Below are 20,318 nucleotides of genomic sequence, written 5' to 3'. Positions count from 1 at the left end.
TAATTAGATCAAACACAACTGAATTGAATTGACTAGGTTAGAGCTGGTGGTAACTTAATCAGCCTGTGATTCCTGAACTAGCAAAAACTCTAGGTAGAGAGAGAAACTTCCACCATTTCTCATGCTCTGTCAGTCATCCTGGGAATTCTACCTTGTTCTGTAGAATTTATTTGGCTCCCTAGTAAAAAAGGACTTGGTCCTACACAGGTAACCCAACGGACCACAAGAAAAACAGCCTGGATCCTGAGCATTCAGCTTCTGTCTTTATACAACAGACACCGCCTGAATCCCATGAAAGCCTGTGTTGTTTCCCGAAATCCACCATCAAGATAAATTCCAGAGCAGCCTCTCAAAATTGCCTAAACGAGATGAGACAAGGTATGGTGGAGCTCCATGTTTAGGACAGCTGCCTTATCCATTCCTACTGAGAAGTCTGTATCTGCTGGTTAGAGCCCTCAAACTGTAGAAGGCTTAGTGTATGTCCCAGCTAGTGTCCCCTAAAAACACCTTCTTGTTTCCCCGCCTTCTGAGAAAAGCATGCAGGAATGAGACCTTTTGTGTTAGGGAGTACTCGGTCTCTACTCTCAAATGACTTGGTTGACTGAGGAAGTGATGCCCTGAGGAGGAGAAAGATTCAGGGAAGAGCCTGTGCTGGGTGAGTCTGTGTTTTCCCAGGTGTGCTGGCTGTGCAAATAGTGGAACCCCCAAAAATATAGGGTGGTAGACAGACACTGCCTAATAAAATTGTGTGAATTTAAATAGGATTTAAATGTAACTTATAATATCATTATATATTGATAACATAATATCACATAAAATTTATTTGACATGTAAACAAATTTTGACATGTTTGTAAGAATTAAAGAGGAAAGAGACACAAAAATTGGCTTGCCAGTCAAGATAGGTTTATTTTAGAGAAAACAGACTTGAGAGCAACATCTGGCAGAGTTAGGTCAGAGGCACACTTTCCTACAGACAGAGTCTTTAAGGATTCAGAATGGGAGAGTTTATCAGAGCCTTGGACTGCTTCCATGTTTCTTTATTGTGCATTATGTAGGAGAGCGAGTTGTGTGTCTTTTCCCATGCATCTTTTTGCAGCTGCAGACATACCTCCCGAGTCTGCTTTTAGCTTCCCTATCTTAGTGCACCTGAAGGGACAGAAATGTGCTTATTAAGGCCCACTGTTTTCCTGGGGCCCATTGTGTGAGGCTGAAGTTTGGCAGTTACCCGAAAGACTTTTCCCCCACCTCCCTCTGGGCCTAAGCTGTCTTATCTGTGTTTTACTCTCTGCTCTTTCTGGCTGCTTGTAGTTAGAAAAGAAGTGATTTTTTTGAAATGTATGAGGCTGGAAAGGGAGCTGGAACTTAAAGTGGCAGTGTTTGTCCGAGGTGACGGTGCGTCTGCTCTGTCAATGTTATAATATTATAAAGCAGTCGTTTATACAAAAGCAGGCAATATTCTTAGGTTTTATTAAGTTTATAGATCAATGTTGTTACAAAATTTAAATCAATTTTCTTATAAAATTACCTAACAAAATTTTATATGTTATTATGATATAATTACATGAATTATAATATATTGTGATGTCATAATAATCATATGAATTATGATATCATAATATATTGTGATATCATAATGTACATTATGATATCATAACATATTGTGATATAATAAACATATGAGTTATGATGTCATAATATATTATGCTGTCAAAATACATGTCAATTATGATGTCATACTACATGGTGATGTCATAATACATGTGAATTATATCATGATAAATTGTGATGTCATAATACAAATGATGTAATATATTGTAATGTCGTAATATATTTATTTATCATATTTATGAAACACATAACATTTTGTCAGGTAATTTATAAGGAAGTTGAGTTAAATTTGTAGCAACATTAACATCTAAAGAAGCTTACAATGATAGTGAAATATTAAAGAGAAGCAGGCGTCTCCCATGGTACAAGCGGGAACAAGAAAAATGGGGGAGGGATATGCCTCACATGTAAACCACCAGATCTTGTGAGTACTCGCCATGACAAGAACAGCACAGAACCATGAGGAATCCATCCCCATGATTCAACCACTTCCCACCAGGCCCCACCTGTAACATTAGGGATTGCAATTTAATATGTGATTTGGTGGGGACTTTTAAACTCCATCATATGACTATTAGAAAAACAGATGAAACATTCATGGTTTCTACTGTTCAGATACTTTCATTCCCAAGCAAATGGTTAAATGATTTAATTCAACATTCTGTGGTCAGAAGAGAGAAGGGTGGTGTACAGGGGACTTTGACTGCATTTATTCCACTTCCCTTATGCCGTTGTTGTGAGTTCTGATGTCACCACCTGAAGAGCTATTCATGACAGAAGAATTATTGCTATTGTTGTGATTATTCCTATTTCTTTTATCTCCATAAAAATAAATTTTTTAGCTTCTCATATAATTTTCTTAAAAAACTCTAAGAGTTTTGATTAAATTCCTTGTTATTGTGTGTCATAAAAATTGACAGGGAAATGGCTAAAATAGATTAAAAGTACACAGACTCTAAGAGTCAAGTTTCTACTGGGCAGGCTTAGGAAAGACAGAACTGGAAATACTCCACCAGCATAGACATCAGCCACTTTCTGTCTCAGCCCTGCCCAGATCCACCCTCTTCTAAGGCCTCACCCTGGTCTGGCCTCACCCTAGAATCTCCTTTCACAGAACTAATTAAAAGAGACCATAAATTTGAGAGGTGGCTCCTGCTGTCTCTCCTGAGCTGGTGCCCACAATTACCTGAAAATAAAAACAGATAAATGGGAGCAAATAATTTTCTATTTGTGGGCCACAATTGCTTTTTCACTGAAGCCAGTGCATCTAGAGACATCTCACCTAGCAACCTGTTTTTTATTTCTGCAGATCCAGTAGTTGCTCTACAAGGCACAAGAAAGTCAATATAAATACCAAAAAAAAAAACCTCTGAACAGTTCACTGTTTATTTCTGTATTCCTGTCATCTGTCTACACAGCTTTTATTCTTCACATTTTCTTTATAGGTAAATAAGTTTTAAAATGTAAGAAAAAATAGAAATGTTGGGCTCTTCACTTAAGTCCTGAGAGTTACAGACACCTAACACCCAACTCCCAGTGAGCGACGGGGACTAAATCACATCATGTGATGTTTCCAGCACAGTGCTGTGTAACAGACTTCTGAACACATAGTACATGCTCAATAAACATTGTATTAACTCATGTGTACATGTTTTTCAAATGCAGACTTACTTTAACATTGAAGCCTTCTCTAGCCTCTGTAAACTTTAAAGAGCCAGCTGACATTAACATGTTTCTGAATGGTATTGGTGGTTTCCACTTTGGGCCAAAAATATTTATGTTGTGGTAAGAGTGTTGGGTGTCAGAAACTCTGTGTGCTGTGCCTGCTTTCTCTAGCTGAATGATACTACAGTGGATGTACTGGGAGAAAGATCAGCATTAAGAGAAAACTTTTTAAATAAGCCAATTCATGGACCCCCTTCTCAACTTGCAGAATCACATTACTAAGAGAGAGGCCTGAAATCATAAATGATTTATATGTACCTTGAAACTTGAGGGGCAATGCTTAGCTAAGTGTTTCTCAGCCTAGGCTTCCAACCATAATCACATGACCATGTTAGAGAAATACCATCATCTGTGCCCTCCCACAAATTCTGTCTGTTGATCTTGGTGGGAGCATCCATATGGTTTAAATTTGGAAATCAAATTGTTCGTCTTTGATGATTACATAATATTATACCTAAAAAAATCTAAAGACCACCAAAAAAACTTTTAGATTTGATAAATGAATTTAATAATGTTTCAGGATACAAAACTCAATGTTCAAAAATTAGCATTTTTATATACTAATAACAATCAACCTGAGAGCTGAATTAAAATGTCAATTCCTTTTACAATAGCTACAAAAAAGGTATTATACCTAGAAATATAATTAATCAAACTGGTGAAACATCTCTACGAGGAAAACTACAGACCATTGAGGAAATAAATTGTACATGACACAAACAAATGAGAAAAACATCCCATGCTTATGGATTGAAAGAATTATTATCATTAAAATCACCATACTACACCAAACAATCTACATGTTAAATGCAATTCCTACCAAAATGCCAATGTTATTTTTCATAGAATTAGAAATTTTTAAAAAATTCATATGGAACCATAGAAAAGCCTGAATAGCCAAAGCAAATTTAAACAAAAAGAGCAAAGTTGGAGATATTACTATTACATTACCTGATTTAAAAATTGTACTACAAAGCTTTAATAACCAAAACAGTATGGTACTGATATAAACAGATGCATAGATCAATGGAACAGAATAGAGAACCTAGAAATAAAGCCACATACCGACAGACAACTGATCTTTTACAAAGTGAAAACAAATATACACTGGGGAAATGACATTGTATTCAACATATTATGCTGGAAAAATTATATTGCCATATGCAGAAGTATGAAATGGTACCCCTAACTCTCACCATACACAAAAATTAACTCAATATAGATTAAAATGCTAAAATGTAAGATGTGAAATGATGAAAGTTCTAGAAGAAACCCTACGATAAACTCTTTTGGTTATTTGTCTGGGCAAGGATTTCTTAACTAAGATCATCTCAAAAGTAGATACAACAATAACAAAAATAGGCAAATGGAACTTAATTAAACTGAAAAGCTCCTGAAAAAAAGCTTTTAATTGACAGGTGAGCAGACAACCTATGGAATAAGAAAAATGTTTGTGAACTATGCATGTGACAAAGAACATATGTCCAGAATATACAAGGAAATCAAACATCAACAGGAATAAAATAAGTAACCTCGTTAAAAAGCAGGCACATAACAGGAACAGATATTTTTCAAAAAGAAGACAATGATGGCCAACAAGCATGTAAAAAATGCTCAACATTGCCAATGGTCAGAGAAATGCCAATTAAAATCCACAGTGAAATACCATTTTACACCATTCCTAATGGCTAATTATTAAAAAGCAGAAAAATGACAGATATTGGCAAGGATACAGGGAAAAGAGAATACTCATACATTGTGGAAACGTAAATTTCTACAATCTCTACGAAAAACAGTATAGAGATTTCTCGAAAAACTAAAAATAGAACTTCATTTGATCCAGCACTCCCACTACTGGGTATCTACTGAAATGAAAATAATTCATTACATAAAGAAGATACCCACACTTATATGTTTATTGCAGCACTATTCACAATGGCAGATATAGAGTCAATTTAAATTTAGCAATTAATGATTGAAAAAAGAAAATTTGCAGCACATTTATACCATGAAATATTGCTCAGCAATAAAGAAGAATAAAATAATGTCTTTTGCAGCAACATGAATGGAACTGGAGTCCATTATTGTAAGTAAAATAACTCAGAAATAGAAAATAAAATATTACACTTTCTCACTTTGTAAGTGGGAGCTCAAAAACGCACACACTTGGATACAGACTGGAAAAATAGACATTGGAGGCTCAGAAAGATGGGAGGTTGGTAGAGGGGTTAGAAATGAGAAAATATCTAATTGGGACAATAAGCACCATTCAGATGATGGTTACACCAAAAGTTCATACTTAATCACTATGTGACATGTCCCTGTAATGAAAGTGCATTTGCATCCTCTAGCATATTAATAAAGAGGACAAAAACTGACCTTTATCAAGAGTGTAGACTGAATAGACCTCATAATTTTCATAAATATTTAGAATAGGCAGAAAAATAACTTTAATAAAAATAAATATAAAATAATATTGTATTTTAAGAATGGTATAAAAAGATAATTTGATGAATTAGAATAGTTAGTACTTAGCACAGACAATATGCAAGGCAAGATTCTAAGCCATTAGACATTTGTAGACAGAATATCCCACATCGTAAAATAACACAAAGATTCATTGGCAATCACAAATTGACATATTTTCAAGCATATTACGTGCTATTAAAACCATTATCAAATTTAACATTTTGTTCCATAATAAAAGATCATAACGTTAAATAACTTCATTAAAAAGTTTGACTAATTAGGCATATAGATAAATGGGCATTATGTTGACCAGTAAATGGAGCATACACATTATTTTCAAAGACCAGATGAAATTTTCTTAATCAATTTTTATTTATTTATTTTTGGTTGGGGGAGCAGCTTTATTAGCTGGGGGTATAGTGGGGTTTTCTCCCTGGGAGGTGGGGTCTTCCACTGGTCACCTCCGGCAGTGGTCCAGGAGGCACCCTGCAATTCAGCGCTGGGCTCAGCTGGGGGCCGGGCCTTGGAGAAGGTGAACTGTGCAGGGAAGCAGTAGCTGTGGGGTCCTCACCGTCCGCTCGGCCTTGCTTCACGGGGTCGCTGGTGCTCCTCAGGGTCCCGCAGAGCCTGCGTCTCTATAGGGCAGTGACCATCCAGCCTGGAACTTTATCCTCGGAGCCCAGTTTGATGCAGGCCAGGCATTTCTGCTTACTTCCCTTGGGTTGGACTTTGCACTCGGGTTTCTTCCAGTTCTTCTCCCAGCACGTTGTTTTCAAGAGTTTAAATTCCAGCCTTACAAATGTTCCAGCTGGGAAGGGCGTCTCCACGGCGCAATCCACACTGGTCTCCCGGAAGGCCCACTGCAAGTGTGAGTGGATTCCTCCAGGGCCACCTGCAGGTCCCAGCTCTGGGCCACAAGCGCTCGGCCCCGCCCCCGACCCGGCCCCGTCCACCCACGGGGCCAGCGGGATCCACAGTTATCTCTTGTTTCTGCTGTCACCCTGGCCCTGCGAAACGACTGTGCTCCCCTCAGCTCTCCGAGCCCCGCGGGAACCGCCTCCCTGGGGGGCCATGTCCGCAGAACGCTGGGCCAAGGTGAAGGAACCAGGAAATGTCTCTCTCCACGTTGAACTTGGGGTCCACCTGGTCCTCTCCACTCCCTCCCACCCTGCCTGCACTGTTCCCTGGGGCCTGCAGTTTTAGCAAACTTCCCTGCCATCTGCCCGGGTCAGGAAGCAGTCCTGTTGCCCGCTCCCACGCTTCACCCCTTTTCTGGCCCGTTCTCTCTTCCCACTGGGTCTCCAACACGACCCCCTCTCCTCCCTACTGTCCCCGGAGACCCTCTCTGGTTCCCCCGCACGACTTCTCCTTCCCCATCCTGCATTTTCTGGCTCCCATGGGGTGACCCTCATTCACGGGCCCAGGCAAAACTGACAAAATTATTTTATATGGGAACATTTGAATTTCACTGAATTTATAACAGCAGAAACTCATCTGGTCATATTTTAAAGAACTATGAAATGATAATAGCAACTATCAATTTGAAGTGTAACTAGGGTTAAGAATACCTGCCATTTTACTGACAGCAACAACAAAAACACTACCCTGTTGAAGCTAACAAAGTAATTCAGTAAAGTTGCAGGATGTGATATTAACATGAAAATCAGTTGCAGTTTTTTTACAGTAACAAAAAAGTCTGAAAAAGGAATAAAGAAAACAATTCCATTTACAATATTATCAAATGGAATGAAATAATTCATTAAATAGAATGAGTTTAACCAAGAATATGAAAGATATGCCTACTGAAAGCTATGAAATGTTGAGGAAAGAAATTGAAGAATACAAAATGTGAAATATACTCTGTTTTAATGGATTCTAAAAATTAATATTGTTAAAATATACTACAAAAAGTAATTTACAGAGCTAAATAAATTTCTATCAAAATTTTAATGCCATTAAAAAATGTAGAACAAACATTTGTAAAATTAGTAAGGAGCCACCAAAGACACCTAATAGATAAATACTTAGAACAAAAAGTCTGAAAGCCTGAAACCTCCTGATTTCAAACTATATTTCAAAAGTATGGTCATCAAAATAGTATATTGCCTACATAAAAATCAATGGAACAGAATAGAGGACCCAGAAATAAACACACATATATAGTCAACTGATCCCACAGAATTAGGAAAAGATAGACACATCAAAAAATGGTGTAGAAGAAAACTAGATATGCACACAGAAAAAGTGAACATTTGTCTTATATCCTCCCAAAAGTGAGTTTAAAATAAAGACTTAAACATTATTATTTTTTTAATTTCACTTTAAGTTCTGGGGTACATGTGCTGAATGTGCAGATTTGTTATATACATGTGCCGTGGTGGTTTGCTGCACCTATCAACCCATCATCTAGGTTTTAAGCCCTGCATGCATTTGGTATTTGCCCTAATGCTCTCCCTTCCCTTGCCCCCTACCCCCCCCCCCCCCACCAACAGGCCCTAGTTTGTGATGGTCCCCTCCCTGTGTCCATGTGTTCTCATTGTTCGACTCCCACTTGTGAGTGAGAACAGGAAACGTTTGGTTTTCTGTTCCTGTGTTAATTTGCTGAGGATGATGGTTTACAGCTTCATCCAAGTCCCTGTAAAGGAAACGAACTCATTCTTTTTTATAGCTGCATAGTATTCCATGGTGTCTGTGTGCCACATTTTCTTTATCCATTCTATCATTGATGGACATTTGGATTTGGGTTGGTTCCAAGTCTTTGCTATTGTAAATAGTGCTGCAATAAACATACATGTGTATGTCTCTTTATAGTAGAATGATTTATAATCCTTCGGGTATATACCCAGTAATGGTATTGCTGGGTCAAATGGTATTTCTGGTTCTAGATTCTTGAGGAATCACCACACTGTCTTCTACAATGGTTGAACTAATTTACACTCCCATCAACAGTGTAAAAGCATTCCTATTTATCTGCATCCTTGCTAGCATCTGTTGTTTCCAGGCTTTTTAATGATTGCCATTCTAACTGGCATGAAATGGTATTTCATTGTGGTTTTGATTTGCAGTTCTCTAATGGTCAATGATGATAAGCTTTTTTTCATGTTTCTTGGCTGCATAAATGTCCTCTTTTGAGAAGTGTCTGTTCATATCCTTTGCCCAATTTTTGATTTTTTTTTGTAAATTTGTTTAAGCTCCTTTTAGATTCTGGATATTAGACCTTTGTCAGATGGAGACATTGCAAAAATATTCTCCCATTCTGTAGGTTGTCTTTTCACTCTGATGACAGTTTCTTTTGCTGAGCAGAAGCTCTTCAGTTTAATTAGATCCCATTTGTCAAGTTTGGCTTTTGTTGCAATTGCTTTTGCAGTTTTAGTCATGAAGTCTTTGCCCATGCCTATGTCCTGAATGGTATTGCCTAGGTTTTCTTCTAGGGTTTTTATGGTTTTAGGTTTTACATTTAAATCTTTAATTCATTTTGAGTTAATTTTTGTATAAGGTGTAAGAAAGGGGTCCAGTTTCTGTTTTCTGCATATGGCTAGCCAGTTTTCCCAGCACCATTTGTTTAATAGGGAATTCATTCCCCATTGCTTGTTTTTGTCAAGTTTGTCTAAAATCAGATGGCTGTAGATATGTGGTGTTATTTTGGAGGTGTCTGTCCTGTTCCATTGGTCTATATATCTGTTTTGGCACCAGTACAATGCTGTTTTGATTACTGTAGCCTTGTAGTATAGTTTGAAGTCAGATAGCGTGATGCCCCCAGCTTTGTTCTTTTTGCTTAGGATTGTCTTGGCTCTTTTCTGTTCCATATGAAATTTAAAGTAGTTTCTTCTAGTTCTTTGAAGAAAGTCAGTGGTGTCCTCTCTTATTTCCTTGAGCAGTGGTTTGTAGTTCTCATTGAAGAGGTCTTTAACAGAATACAAGTCTGTTGGGGAAATGGAATTCAAATATAATTCCAAGGAAGAAACGGAATTATATCAAAATTACTTATTTTAAAATACTGTTTTTAGTCTGATGGGCTTCCCTTTGTGGGTAACCCGACCTTTCTCTCTGGCTGCCCTTAACATTTTTTCCTTCATTTCAACTTTGGTGAATCTGACAATTATGTGTCTTGGAGTTGCTCTTCTCGAGGAGTATCTTTGTGGCATTCTCTGTATTTCCTGAATCTGAATGTTGGCCTGCCTTGCTAGCTTGGGGAAGTTCTCCTGGATAATAAGACTAACAGCAGATCTCTTGGCAGAAACTCTACAAGCCAGAAGAGAGTGGGGGCCAATTCAACATTCAACATTCTTAAAGAAAAGGATTTTCAACCCAGAATTTCATATCCAGCCAAACTAAGCTTCATAAGTGAAGAAGAAATAGAATACTTTACAGAGAAGCAAATGCTGAGAGATTTTGTCACCACCAGGCCTGCCCTAAAAGAGCTCCTGAAGGAAGCACTAAACATGGAAAGGAACAACTGGTACCAGCCGCTGCAAAATCATGCCAAAATGTAAAGACCATCGAGACTAGGAAGAAACTGCATCAACTAATGAGCAAAATAACCAGCTAACATCATAATGAGAAGATCAAATTCACACATAACAATATTAACTTTAAATGTAAATGGACTAAATGCTCCAATTAAAAGACACAGACTGGCAAATTGGATAAAGAGTCAAGACCCATCAGTGTGCTGTATTCAGGAAACCCATCTCACGTGCAGAGACACACATAGGCTCAAAATAAAGGGATGGAGGAAGATCTACCAAGCAAATGGAAAACATAAAAAGGCAGGGGTTGCAATCCTAGTCTCTGATAAAACAGACTTTAAACCAACAAAGATCAGAAGAGACAAAGAAGACCATTACATAATGGTAAAGGGATCAATTCAACAAGAAGAGCTAACCATCCTAAATATATATGCACCCAATACAGGAGCACCCAGATTCATAAAGCAAGTCCTAAGTGACCTACAAAGAGACTTAGACTCCCACACATTAATAATGGGAGACTTTAACACCCCACTGTCAACATTAGACAGATCAACAAGACGGAAAGTTAACAAGGATACCCAGGAATTGAACTCAGCTCTGCACCAAGCAGACCTAATAGACATCTACAGAACTCTCCACCCCAAATCAACAGAATATACATTTTTTTCAGCACCACACCACACCTATTCCAAAATTGACCACATACTTGGAAGTAAAGCTCTCCTCAGCAAATGTAAAAGAACAGAAATTATAACAAACTATCTCTCAGATCACAGTGCAATCAAGCTACAACTCAGGATTAAGAATCTCACTCAAAACCACTCAACTACATGGAAACTGAACAACCTGCTCCTGAATGACTACTGGGTACATAACGAAATGAAGGCAGAAATAAAGATGTTCTTTGAAACCAATGAGAACCAAGACACAACATACCAGAATCTCTGGGACACATTCAAAGCAGTGTGTAGAGGGAAATTTATAGCACTAAATGCCCACAAGAGAAAGCAGGAAAGATCCAAAATTGACACCCTAACATCACAATTAAAAGAACTAGAAAAGCAAGAGCAAACACATTCAAAAGCTAGCAGAAGGCAAGAAATAACTAACATCAGAGCAGAACTGAAGGAAATAGAGACACAAAAAACCCTTCAAAAAGTTAATGAATCCAGGAGCTGGTTTTTTGAAAGGATCGACAAAATTTATAGACCGCTAGCAAGACTAATAAAGAAAAAAAGAGAGAAGAATCAAATAGACACAATAAAAAATGATAAAGGGGATATCACCACTGATCCCACAGAAATACAAACTACTGTCAGAGAATACTACAAACACCTCTACAGAAATAAACTAGAAAATCTAGAAGAAATGGATAAATTCCTTGACACATACACTCTCCCAAGACTAAACCAAGAAGAAGTTGAATCTCTGAATAGACCAATAACAGGATCTGAAATTGTGGCACTAATCCATAGCTTACCAACCAAAAAGAGTCCAGGACCAGATGGATTCACAGCTGAATTCCACCAGAGGTACAAGGAGGAACTGGTACCATTTCTTCTGAAACTATTCCAATCAATAGAAAAAGAGGGAATCCTCCCTAACTCATTTTATGAGGCCAACATCATCCTGATACCAAAGCCTGGCAGAGACACAACAAAAAAAGAGAATTTTAGACCAATATCCTTGATGAACATTGATGCAAAAATCCTCAATAAAATACTGGCAAACAGAATCCAGCAGCACATCAAAAAGCTTATCCACCATGATCAAGTGGGCTTCATCCCTGGGATGCAAGTCTGGTTCAATATATGCAAATCAATAAATGTAATCCAGCATATAAACAGAACCAAAGACAAAAACCACATGATTATCTCAATAGATGCAGAAAAGGCCTTTGACAAAATTCAACAACCCTTCATGCTAAAAACTCTCAATAAATTAGGTATTGATGGGACATATCTCAAAATAATAAGAGCTATCTATGACAAACCCACAGCCAATATCATACTGAATGAGCAAAAACTGGAAGCATTCCCTTTGAAAACTGTCACAAGACAGGGATGCCCTCTCTCACCACTCCTATTCAACATAGTGTTGGAAGTTCTGGCCAGGGCAATTAGGCAGGAGAAGGAAATAAAAGGTATTCAATTAGGAAAAGAGGAAGTCAAATTGTCCCTGTTTGCAGACGACATGATTGTATATCTAGAAAACCCCATTGTCTCAGCCCAAAACCTCCTTAAGCTGATAAGCAACTTCAGCAAAGTCTCAGGATACAAAATCAATGTACAAAAATCACAAGCATCCTTATACACCAACAACAGACAAACAGAGAGCCAAATCATGAGTGAACTCCTTTTAACAATTGCTTCAAAGAGAATACCTAGGAATCCAACTTACAAGGGATGTGAAGGACCTCTTCAAGGAGAACTACAAACCACTGCTCAAGGAAATAAAAGAGGATACAAACCAATGGAAGAACATTCCATGCTCATGGGTAGGAAGATTCAATATCGTGAAAATGGCCATCCTTCCCAAGGTAATTTACAGATTCAATGCCATCCCCATCAAGCTACCAATGACTTTCTTCACAGAATTGGAAAAAACTACTTTAAAGTTCATATGGAACCAAAAAAGAGCCCGCATTGCCAAGTCATCCTAAGCCAAAAGAACAAAGCTGGAGGCATCACGCTACCTGACCTCAGACTATACTACAAGGCTACAGTAACCAAAACAGCATGCTACTCGTACCAAAACAGAGATATAGATCAATGGAACAGAACAGAGCCCTCAGAAATAACGCTGCATATCTACAACTATCTGATCTTTGACAAACCTGAGAAAAACAAGCAATGGGGAAAGGATTCCCTGAGAAAAACAAGCAATGGGGAAAGGATTCCCTACTTAATAAATGGTGCTCAGAAAACTGGCTATCCATATGTAGAAAGCTGAAACTGGATCCCTTCTTTACACCTTATACAAAAATCAATTCAAGATGGATTAAAGACTTAAACGTTAGACCTAAAACCATAAAAACTCTAGAAGAAAACCTAGACATTACCATTCAGGACATAGGCATGGGCAAGGACTTCATGTCTAAAACACCAAAAGTAATGGCAAGAAAAGGCAAAATTGACAAATGGCATCTAATTAAACTCAAGAGCTTCTGCACAGCAAAAGAAACTACCATCAGAGTGAACAGGCAACCTACAAAATGGGAGAAAATTTTCGCAACCGACTCCTCTGACAAAGGGCTAATATCCAGAATCTACAATGAACTCCAACAAATTTACAAGAAACAAACAAACAACCCCATCAAAAAGTGGGCGAAGGACATGAACAGACACTTCTCAAAAGAAGACATTTATGCAGCCAAAAAACACATGAAAAAATGCTCACCATCACTGGCCATCAGAGAAATGCAAATCAAAACCACAATGAGATACCATCTCACACCAGTTAGAATGGCAATCATTAAAAAGTCAGGAAACAACAGGTGCTGGAGAGGATGTGGAGAAATAGGAACACTTTTACACTGTTGGTGGGACTGTAAACTAGTTCAACCCTTGTGGAAGTCAGTGTGGGGATTCCTCAGGGATCTAGAACTAGAAATACCATTTGACCCACCCATCCCATTACTGGGTATATACCCAAAGGACTATAAATCATGCTGCTATAAAGACACATGCACATGTATGTTTATTGTGGCACTATTCACAATAGCAAAGACTTGGAACCAAACCAAATGTCCAACAATGATAGACTGGATTAAGAAAATGTGGCACATATACACCATGGAATACTATGCAGCCATAAAAAATGATGAGTTCATGTCTTTGTAGGGACATGGATGAAATTGGAAATCATCATTCTCAGTAAACTATCGCAAGAACAAAAAACCAAACACCGCATATTCTCACTCATAGGTGGGAATTGAACAATGAGAACACATGGACACAGGAAGGGGAACATCACACTCTGGGGACTGTTGTGGGGTGGGGGGAGGGGGGAGGGATAGCATTGGGAGATATACCTAATGCTGGATGAGGAGTTGGTGGGTGCAGCGCACCAGCATGGCACATGTATACATATGTAACTAGCTTGCATATTGTGCACATGTACCCTAGAACTTAAAGTATAATAATAATAAAAATAAAACACAAAGCCCAGAAGATGCATATTCTATATACAGAATGCTTTTCTTCAGTGATTAAACTTCTATTAATAGACATGTTAATTCTGTGAAGTACTGTATTTCTACACAGTTACAATGTACTAGTGGAGAAAATAAAAAGGGATCATGAAGTGCTATTAATTCCTGTAGTAAGTCGGGTCCTGATCAGCTGTCTATTCAAATATTATTTCATTTACATTTCTATAGACTTATGGACATGTGAACAGGAAATTAATTTTAGAAGTAGGTTCAGCTGGGTTTTAAGTTCAGCAAATGAGATCACCATATCTTGGCTCATAGTCTGACTGTCCCCTTAACAGGAGAACATCAAGCATTTGTTGACTTAGCCAGTGGGTAAAATATTAAAGCTTTCAAACCAAGAAACCAAATACATTGTTCAGATACTGATCATTTTTAAGCAATTAACTCATTACAGAGGTTACTCTGAAAGCACCCAGATTTACCCTGTGTACCTATTAATTTAGCCTTGGTGAGGATGGCTGGATGACCTTGTGGCAGAGGATGGGTCCCAGCCCTTTCCTTTCCCACTGCATTCAACTCCCCCACATCCTGTTCTGGCCAGGGGTGACAGATACTGAGCACTTCAGGGTTGCATTCCCAACTCAGGAGCAACACTGCATGTATAAGGCCAGGGCCCTACTAGAAATCACATCATAAAATGGGTTTAGTCTAGCCAAAATGTCTCTCCTTGATTTTTCTGCCTTTCAAACTTTAAAGAATATCCTTGCCCTGTCATAGTGGCAGTTTCAACTCTTCATAATACTAAGGTGAGCAGAAACTTGCTTTATGCCCCCTTGACATAGCCTTGTGGGCTGGAGCATAGGGAAGCGGATTCTTTTTGTCATGGAATGTAGCTTGCTTATGTATTTATTTGGGATGAATCCTTCTTGTAGCCTTAGAGTTTTTCCTCCTCTGAGATAATAGGATGGCTCTCCATGGGTCCATTTGTTGCCTTGGTGATGTGCCCAGTCCTCCTGTTGGTGCTTCTCTACTTCAGTAAGCCCCTTCCTGTTATTGTCCTGGTAAAAATGTCTGGAGATCCTTCTGAGCTAATAAATGGCACCCATCATTCTTGTCATGTGATTGCTATTGCGGGGCTCGTGAGTGAGCATGGAGTCTGAGTTGTGCAGCTGCCCTAAGGGAACTCTCAAGAATGAGCCCTGAGTCCGCAGCAGGAGTGCAGAAGAGGCTACCACCTTTCCCTCATCCCAAACTTGGGGTGCTGGGATGCAGAAGAGACCCAAAGCAACTGTGTCTTTCTTGGACATCAGTGTAGGAACCCGACCAGGCAGCCTTTATTTGTTTCAAAACAGAATTTAGAGCATCCTAGCAGCTCAGAATGATATTTTTTAAGTTAACCCACTTGCCTAGAACTGTCCTATTATTGGTTTAATTGTGTTTCTTCTACCCCAGGAGCAAGATGGAGAAGTGTTTCTTGGAGCTACTTGAGTTTAATATTCATGTGTCTGCCAGTGTTTATGCAAAATATTACTTTGACCTGCATCATTTGATCTTGGCAAATGACCATGGTGTGTATTTTCTGTTTCATCTTCTTCACAAAGATAAAGCACAGAAACTGAAGGTAAGTATGTGAAGTCACTTAGTGGAGTTTTCCATTGGCCACAGAAGCCAGCATCTGTGACAAAATCATGTTAAGTAGTGATTAGGAAAATGAAAGCCTTAAAATTAACAGACCAAAAAACTTCTATTTCTTTGGCAACATATTTCTTTTCTTGTATGGTTTATACAAGGATCCATAGTCATTTATTTATTTATTTATTTATTTATTTATTTATTTATTTATGAGACAGAGATTCACTCTTGTTGCCCAAGCTGGAGTGCAATGGTGCAATCTCAGCTCACTGCAACCTCTGCCTCCCGGGTTCAAGCGATTCTCCTGCCTCAGCCTCCTGAGTAGCTGGGATTACAGGCATGTGCCACCACTGGCTAATTTTGTATTTTCAGTAGAGACAGGGTTTCTCCATGTTGGTCAGGCTGGTCTCTAACTCCTGACCTCAGGTGATCCACCCGCCTCAGTCTCCCAACGTGCTGGGATTACAGGCGTGAGCTACCGTGCCCAGTCAAGGATCCATATTCTTAAAAATGTATTGATATCCTTTCTGCTGTGACCATAATTCAGAATGTTGTTAATTAAATTTAGTCTGTTCTTAATGGGTTTTATTTTTAACCTCTACCCATTCACATAACAATACACATTATATCTACATTATATCTACATTCACATAACGATACGTGAATAAATGCAATAGTATTCCTAATTATATCTACATACACAGTACACTTACTGCTCTTAACTGTCTTTTACTTATGCAGTTTGCAAATTCGTGTTATCATCTACTGTATATATCATGGTGCAGTCCCATGAGTTTATTAGACAAAGCAGTAGTAGCTGAAAGACTTGTACTTAGACTGTATAAGGTGCCAGTGTTTCAAGTACTGGGTAGGAAGGACATGGGTTTTTAATGAAAATGGTAACTTTCCTGGGGTAACGTATGATTTATGGCGTATGACTCTTGGTGAGTATACAGGAAAATTACCACTGAAATACAGATGTTTAAAATTGCCACTTTCTCTGGTATCTTGGTGGTACTTTAGAATAATACATTTTTCTACCACAATGTGCATGTAAAGTAGCACCTTTTGGTGTTTCAGTCATGAGACTTCTTGGGTGTTCCAAGACAGTCCAGCACACACCTGCCTCATTAAAATTTGCTTTGAGTATATAGTAACTAACAAGGATTGGGGAGAATTTGAATCGCTGAGTAAACTGATTTTTTGGCACAAGTGTATGTTTATTATGTTGAAGGAACATATACACAGGTAAGATGTGCACAGGTAACAAATGATATTTTTCTTATGTGCTTGTCACAATACTCTTGAAATCTTTAGGAGTCCTATTTTATTTTTTATGTGACAGTATCATCAAGCAACGAGCCCAATTTTAAAATAACTTAATAAAATAAATTCCTCTTGGCTCTGGCAATCTATTCATAGCCCTTAAAGGAGATCACCTTAGTGAATGGGCAGGGAGTAGCATCCTCAGAACCAGACCCTGTAAACCTCAGCCAAAGCAGGTGCAAAGGAACCATCTAAAGGAATCTGTATGTGTGGCTTCTCATCAGCGATGCCTTTTAAAAAATGTTGGAGCCCTTTTTAAAATTGTACTTGTTTTCTCTTTGATTGAATTTTCTAGGCTATGTCATGGCCGTGTGAATACAAAGACTTGCATCAAGATGCCGCTGCTACGAAAAGGGCTATCAGCATGAATTTCATTGGTATTCGGTGCACTAATGCCATCTTATCTTAAAGAGAGAAATTAGCCTTATAAGATCCTGAACTTCTCAACAATAAAGAAAAGAAAATATCACTTGTCCTGCTGAAAAAAAAAATTAGGATTTTCTTTTTTTCTTTTTTTTTCTTTTTTTTTTTTTTGTTGTTGTTAGTGTTTAGGATTTTCATCAAGAGGAAACATCTTCCAGTTAGCCACATTGTGGAACTGGGTGATGGTGATATGAACAGTGGGTGCCAGGTGCTTCCTGCCCTTCCTTTTCCACTGGGTCCAGATGGCATTCCTAGGGCGCCATCTTCTTGAACGACTCTTGGGGAGAAGGAGTGTCACATGGACACTGCACATCCCAGTTCAGAGTCCAGTCACCCACAGTGTCAAACAAGGGCCAGTGGTGTCCAGAGTCACCCACAGTCTTAAGCAGGTGCCAGTGGTCTGAGCTGAGCTGGAGCTCAAAAAACTTTAGAATCAGCTCCAGATTTGTGAGGGCACCTGGGTCTGGTTCTCTGTCCACTGAGGCACTGAATACATGATGGCCCAAAATTCAACAATGGTGGGAAGAGAGAGTGGCATCGGGGCAAGGCTGTCATTACTGCAAGCACCAGGGTGGCTCAGTCCTGCTCTCTAGTTTTTGGAGGAAATCTGTGCATGTGAAATGAGGCCCCTACATCAGGATTATAAAGGAAGAGATGAAATCAGCTCATCTTCCCCCAGGTCACCTAGAGGGAAGCAGTAGGAATGCCACTTAGGGAAGCAGTAGAAGACCTGGCCTTGGGATTGTTAGGGGAGCTACAGAAGTGAAAACTGAATTTACCCAGTTCCGGGAAAACAACAAAGGAGGAACATCTGGGTTCAAAACATTATCAGAAGATCATTTTCCCAGCTAATCTTGCCCTGGTGCATTGTGTGGTCTCAGCACTTGTCAACAAAACAAAAGCCTCTCAATAATTCTAACACAGGGACACACCACAACTCACATTTTCCAGTGCACCTCAGTGGTTCAAGAGATTACTGGTGCTGCCTGCATCTGTCAGTCTGTTCACATATGGAGAGGAGCAGCGGTTCTCACGGAAGCAGCCTCTGCATCCTGAGGAAGTTTGTCCAGACATTGGTTGCAATAACTGGTTGCACCCACTGACGTGCAGTCAACAACGGGAATCCTATGGTGCACAGGACTGCCCCCCTTCTCAATCAAGAAGGAATTTTCTGGCTTCCAAAATAGAAAGTGCTGAGGATCAACTGCCCCAGAGTCTACAAGGGAAACACTTTCTGAGACTATTTTTTTTTTTTTCTAACAAGAACACCAGATCCCCACCAATGTGAGATGTTAGATCAAGTTTTTGTGCAAGGGTGGATGTTGGGGGTAGAAATCTAAGATACCCCATGATCCCTGCTGTCTTTTGTTACACCTTGAATCCTCATCTTTCTTTGGGTACGGCCAGACCTGTGCCTTTTTCTAGACATTTGAATATAGCAAAGTGAGGCAGTGGCTTTCTGGGAGTTACCTTTCCTTTCCTTTTATCAGGAACAATAGGAATCCCTATTTTCTTTCTTGAGTTTACTTTCCCAGTGCAGTGGTTTGGAATATCCCACTGTCGGTTTGCAATTTCCTCCTCCAACCATAATCTGTGGGCCTTTATAAGTAATTGAATATTTTCATGTATTGATATTTTGTGTCTGAAGATGAAATATTAGACTAAACCTGTGAAAACATTTCATGGAAAGCCTTCAGTGGTCGTAGAGTCTACTCTTTGTGAATACACAAATTGATCTGTTAAAAATTGTATTAGATGAGATAATGATATTTTCTTTTTTATCTTCACTTGTTAGATATACTTACTTAAATTCTTCCAAAATTAATGATATTGTATTTTCTATTTGGTTTAAAATACTACTAGGATATTTAGAGTTGACAGTTGAAAATAAATGGCAAAATAAGAATTGCTGAAACCTAGCTATAATGCACTTAGGATGGGTTTATTATCTATCATCCCTATCATTAAATGTTTAAACTTCCATGCAAACCTATACATAAGAACTTAAAATTTTCTATAAAACCCTTCTTGCCCTGCACTTTAGCTCCATTGCATAACGAATAAAAGGAAAATGGATTCTCCTGCGGGAAGTTTGGCTGGACTCTCCCTTTCTTTTCCCTGCAATGTAGGGAGAGCGTTTTGAGGTCACCATGGGGTGAGGTGGCCATGAGTGGGGGCCCTGGAGATGCTGGACTGGAGGAGTGCATGTGTGGACATGGGTTTTGTGGCCACGATTCTCCCTTGGGTCTTTCTGATTGTGGGTGGTGGCTTTGAGGATGGTATCTGAGGATCCTCTCCAGGGGAGTTCTCCACTTGTGCAGTCTCCCTCTGGAGAGGGCACGAGGATGTCTGGGGAGAGATTCATAGGGTCGGCCCTGTGTGACATAGGCGCCCTGTGCGTGGTCTCCGGGAAAGCATCCTTTTAGGGGTGGTGGGGGGAAGCCATCGCCTGAGTGGAGGGTGGGGCCTGGTCTCCCCTGTAGGGTGGGCGGGATGTCGGAGGGA

At 39.1% G+C, this 20,318-nt stretch overlaps 1 protein-coding gene across 1 annotated transcript; it reads left to right on the top strand.

The window, feature by feature from the left end:
* The first annotated feature begins 213 nt into the window (after positions 1–213).
* LOC129015243 (cyclin-Y-like protein 1B) lies at positions 214–17,835 on the top strand. The gene is made up of 3 exons (XM_054452868.2): positions 214–378; positions 15,885–16,053; positions 17,686–17,835. The coding sequence occupies exons 2-3, from the start codon at positions 15,892–15,894 to the stop codon at positions 17,797–17,799; spliced, it is 276 nt and encodes a 91-aa protein (XP_054308843.2). The 5' UTR covers positions 214–378; positions 15,885–15,891; the 3' UTR covers positions 17,800–17,835.
* Positions 17,836–20,318: the final 2,483 nt, after the last annotated feature.

Source organism: Pongo pygmaeus, chromosome 18 (assembly GCF_028885625.2).
Source record: "Pongo pygmaeus isolate AG05252 chromosome 18, NHGRI_mPonPyg2-v2.0_pri, whole genome shotgun sequence".
Taxonomy (NCBI): Eukaryota; Metazoa; Chordata; class Mammalia; order Primates; family Hominidae; genus Pongo; species Pongo pygmaeus.
Note: the sequence above shows the minus strand (reverse complement) of the source record. Positions and strands in the feature narration are given on the sequence as shown.

Excerpts from the sequence above, each read along its gene's own strand:
- LOC129015243 (XM_054452868.2), top strand. The coding sequence starts at position 15,892 with ATGGAGAAGTGTTTCTTGGAGCTACTTGAGTTTAATATTCATGTGTCT. Across the intron at positions 16,054-17,685 it reads ATAAAGCACAGAAACTGAAG|GCTATGTCATGGCCGTGTGA; the intron begins GTAAGTATGTGA and ends TGAATTTTCTAG.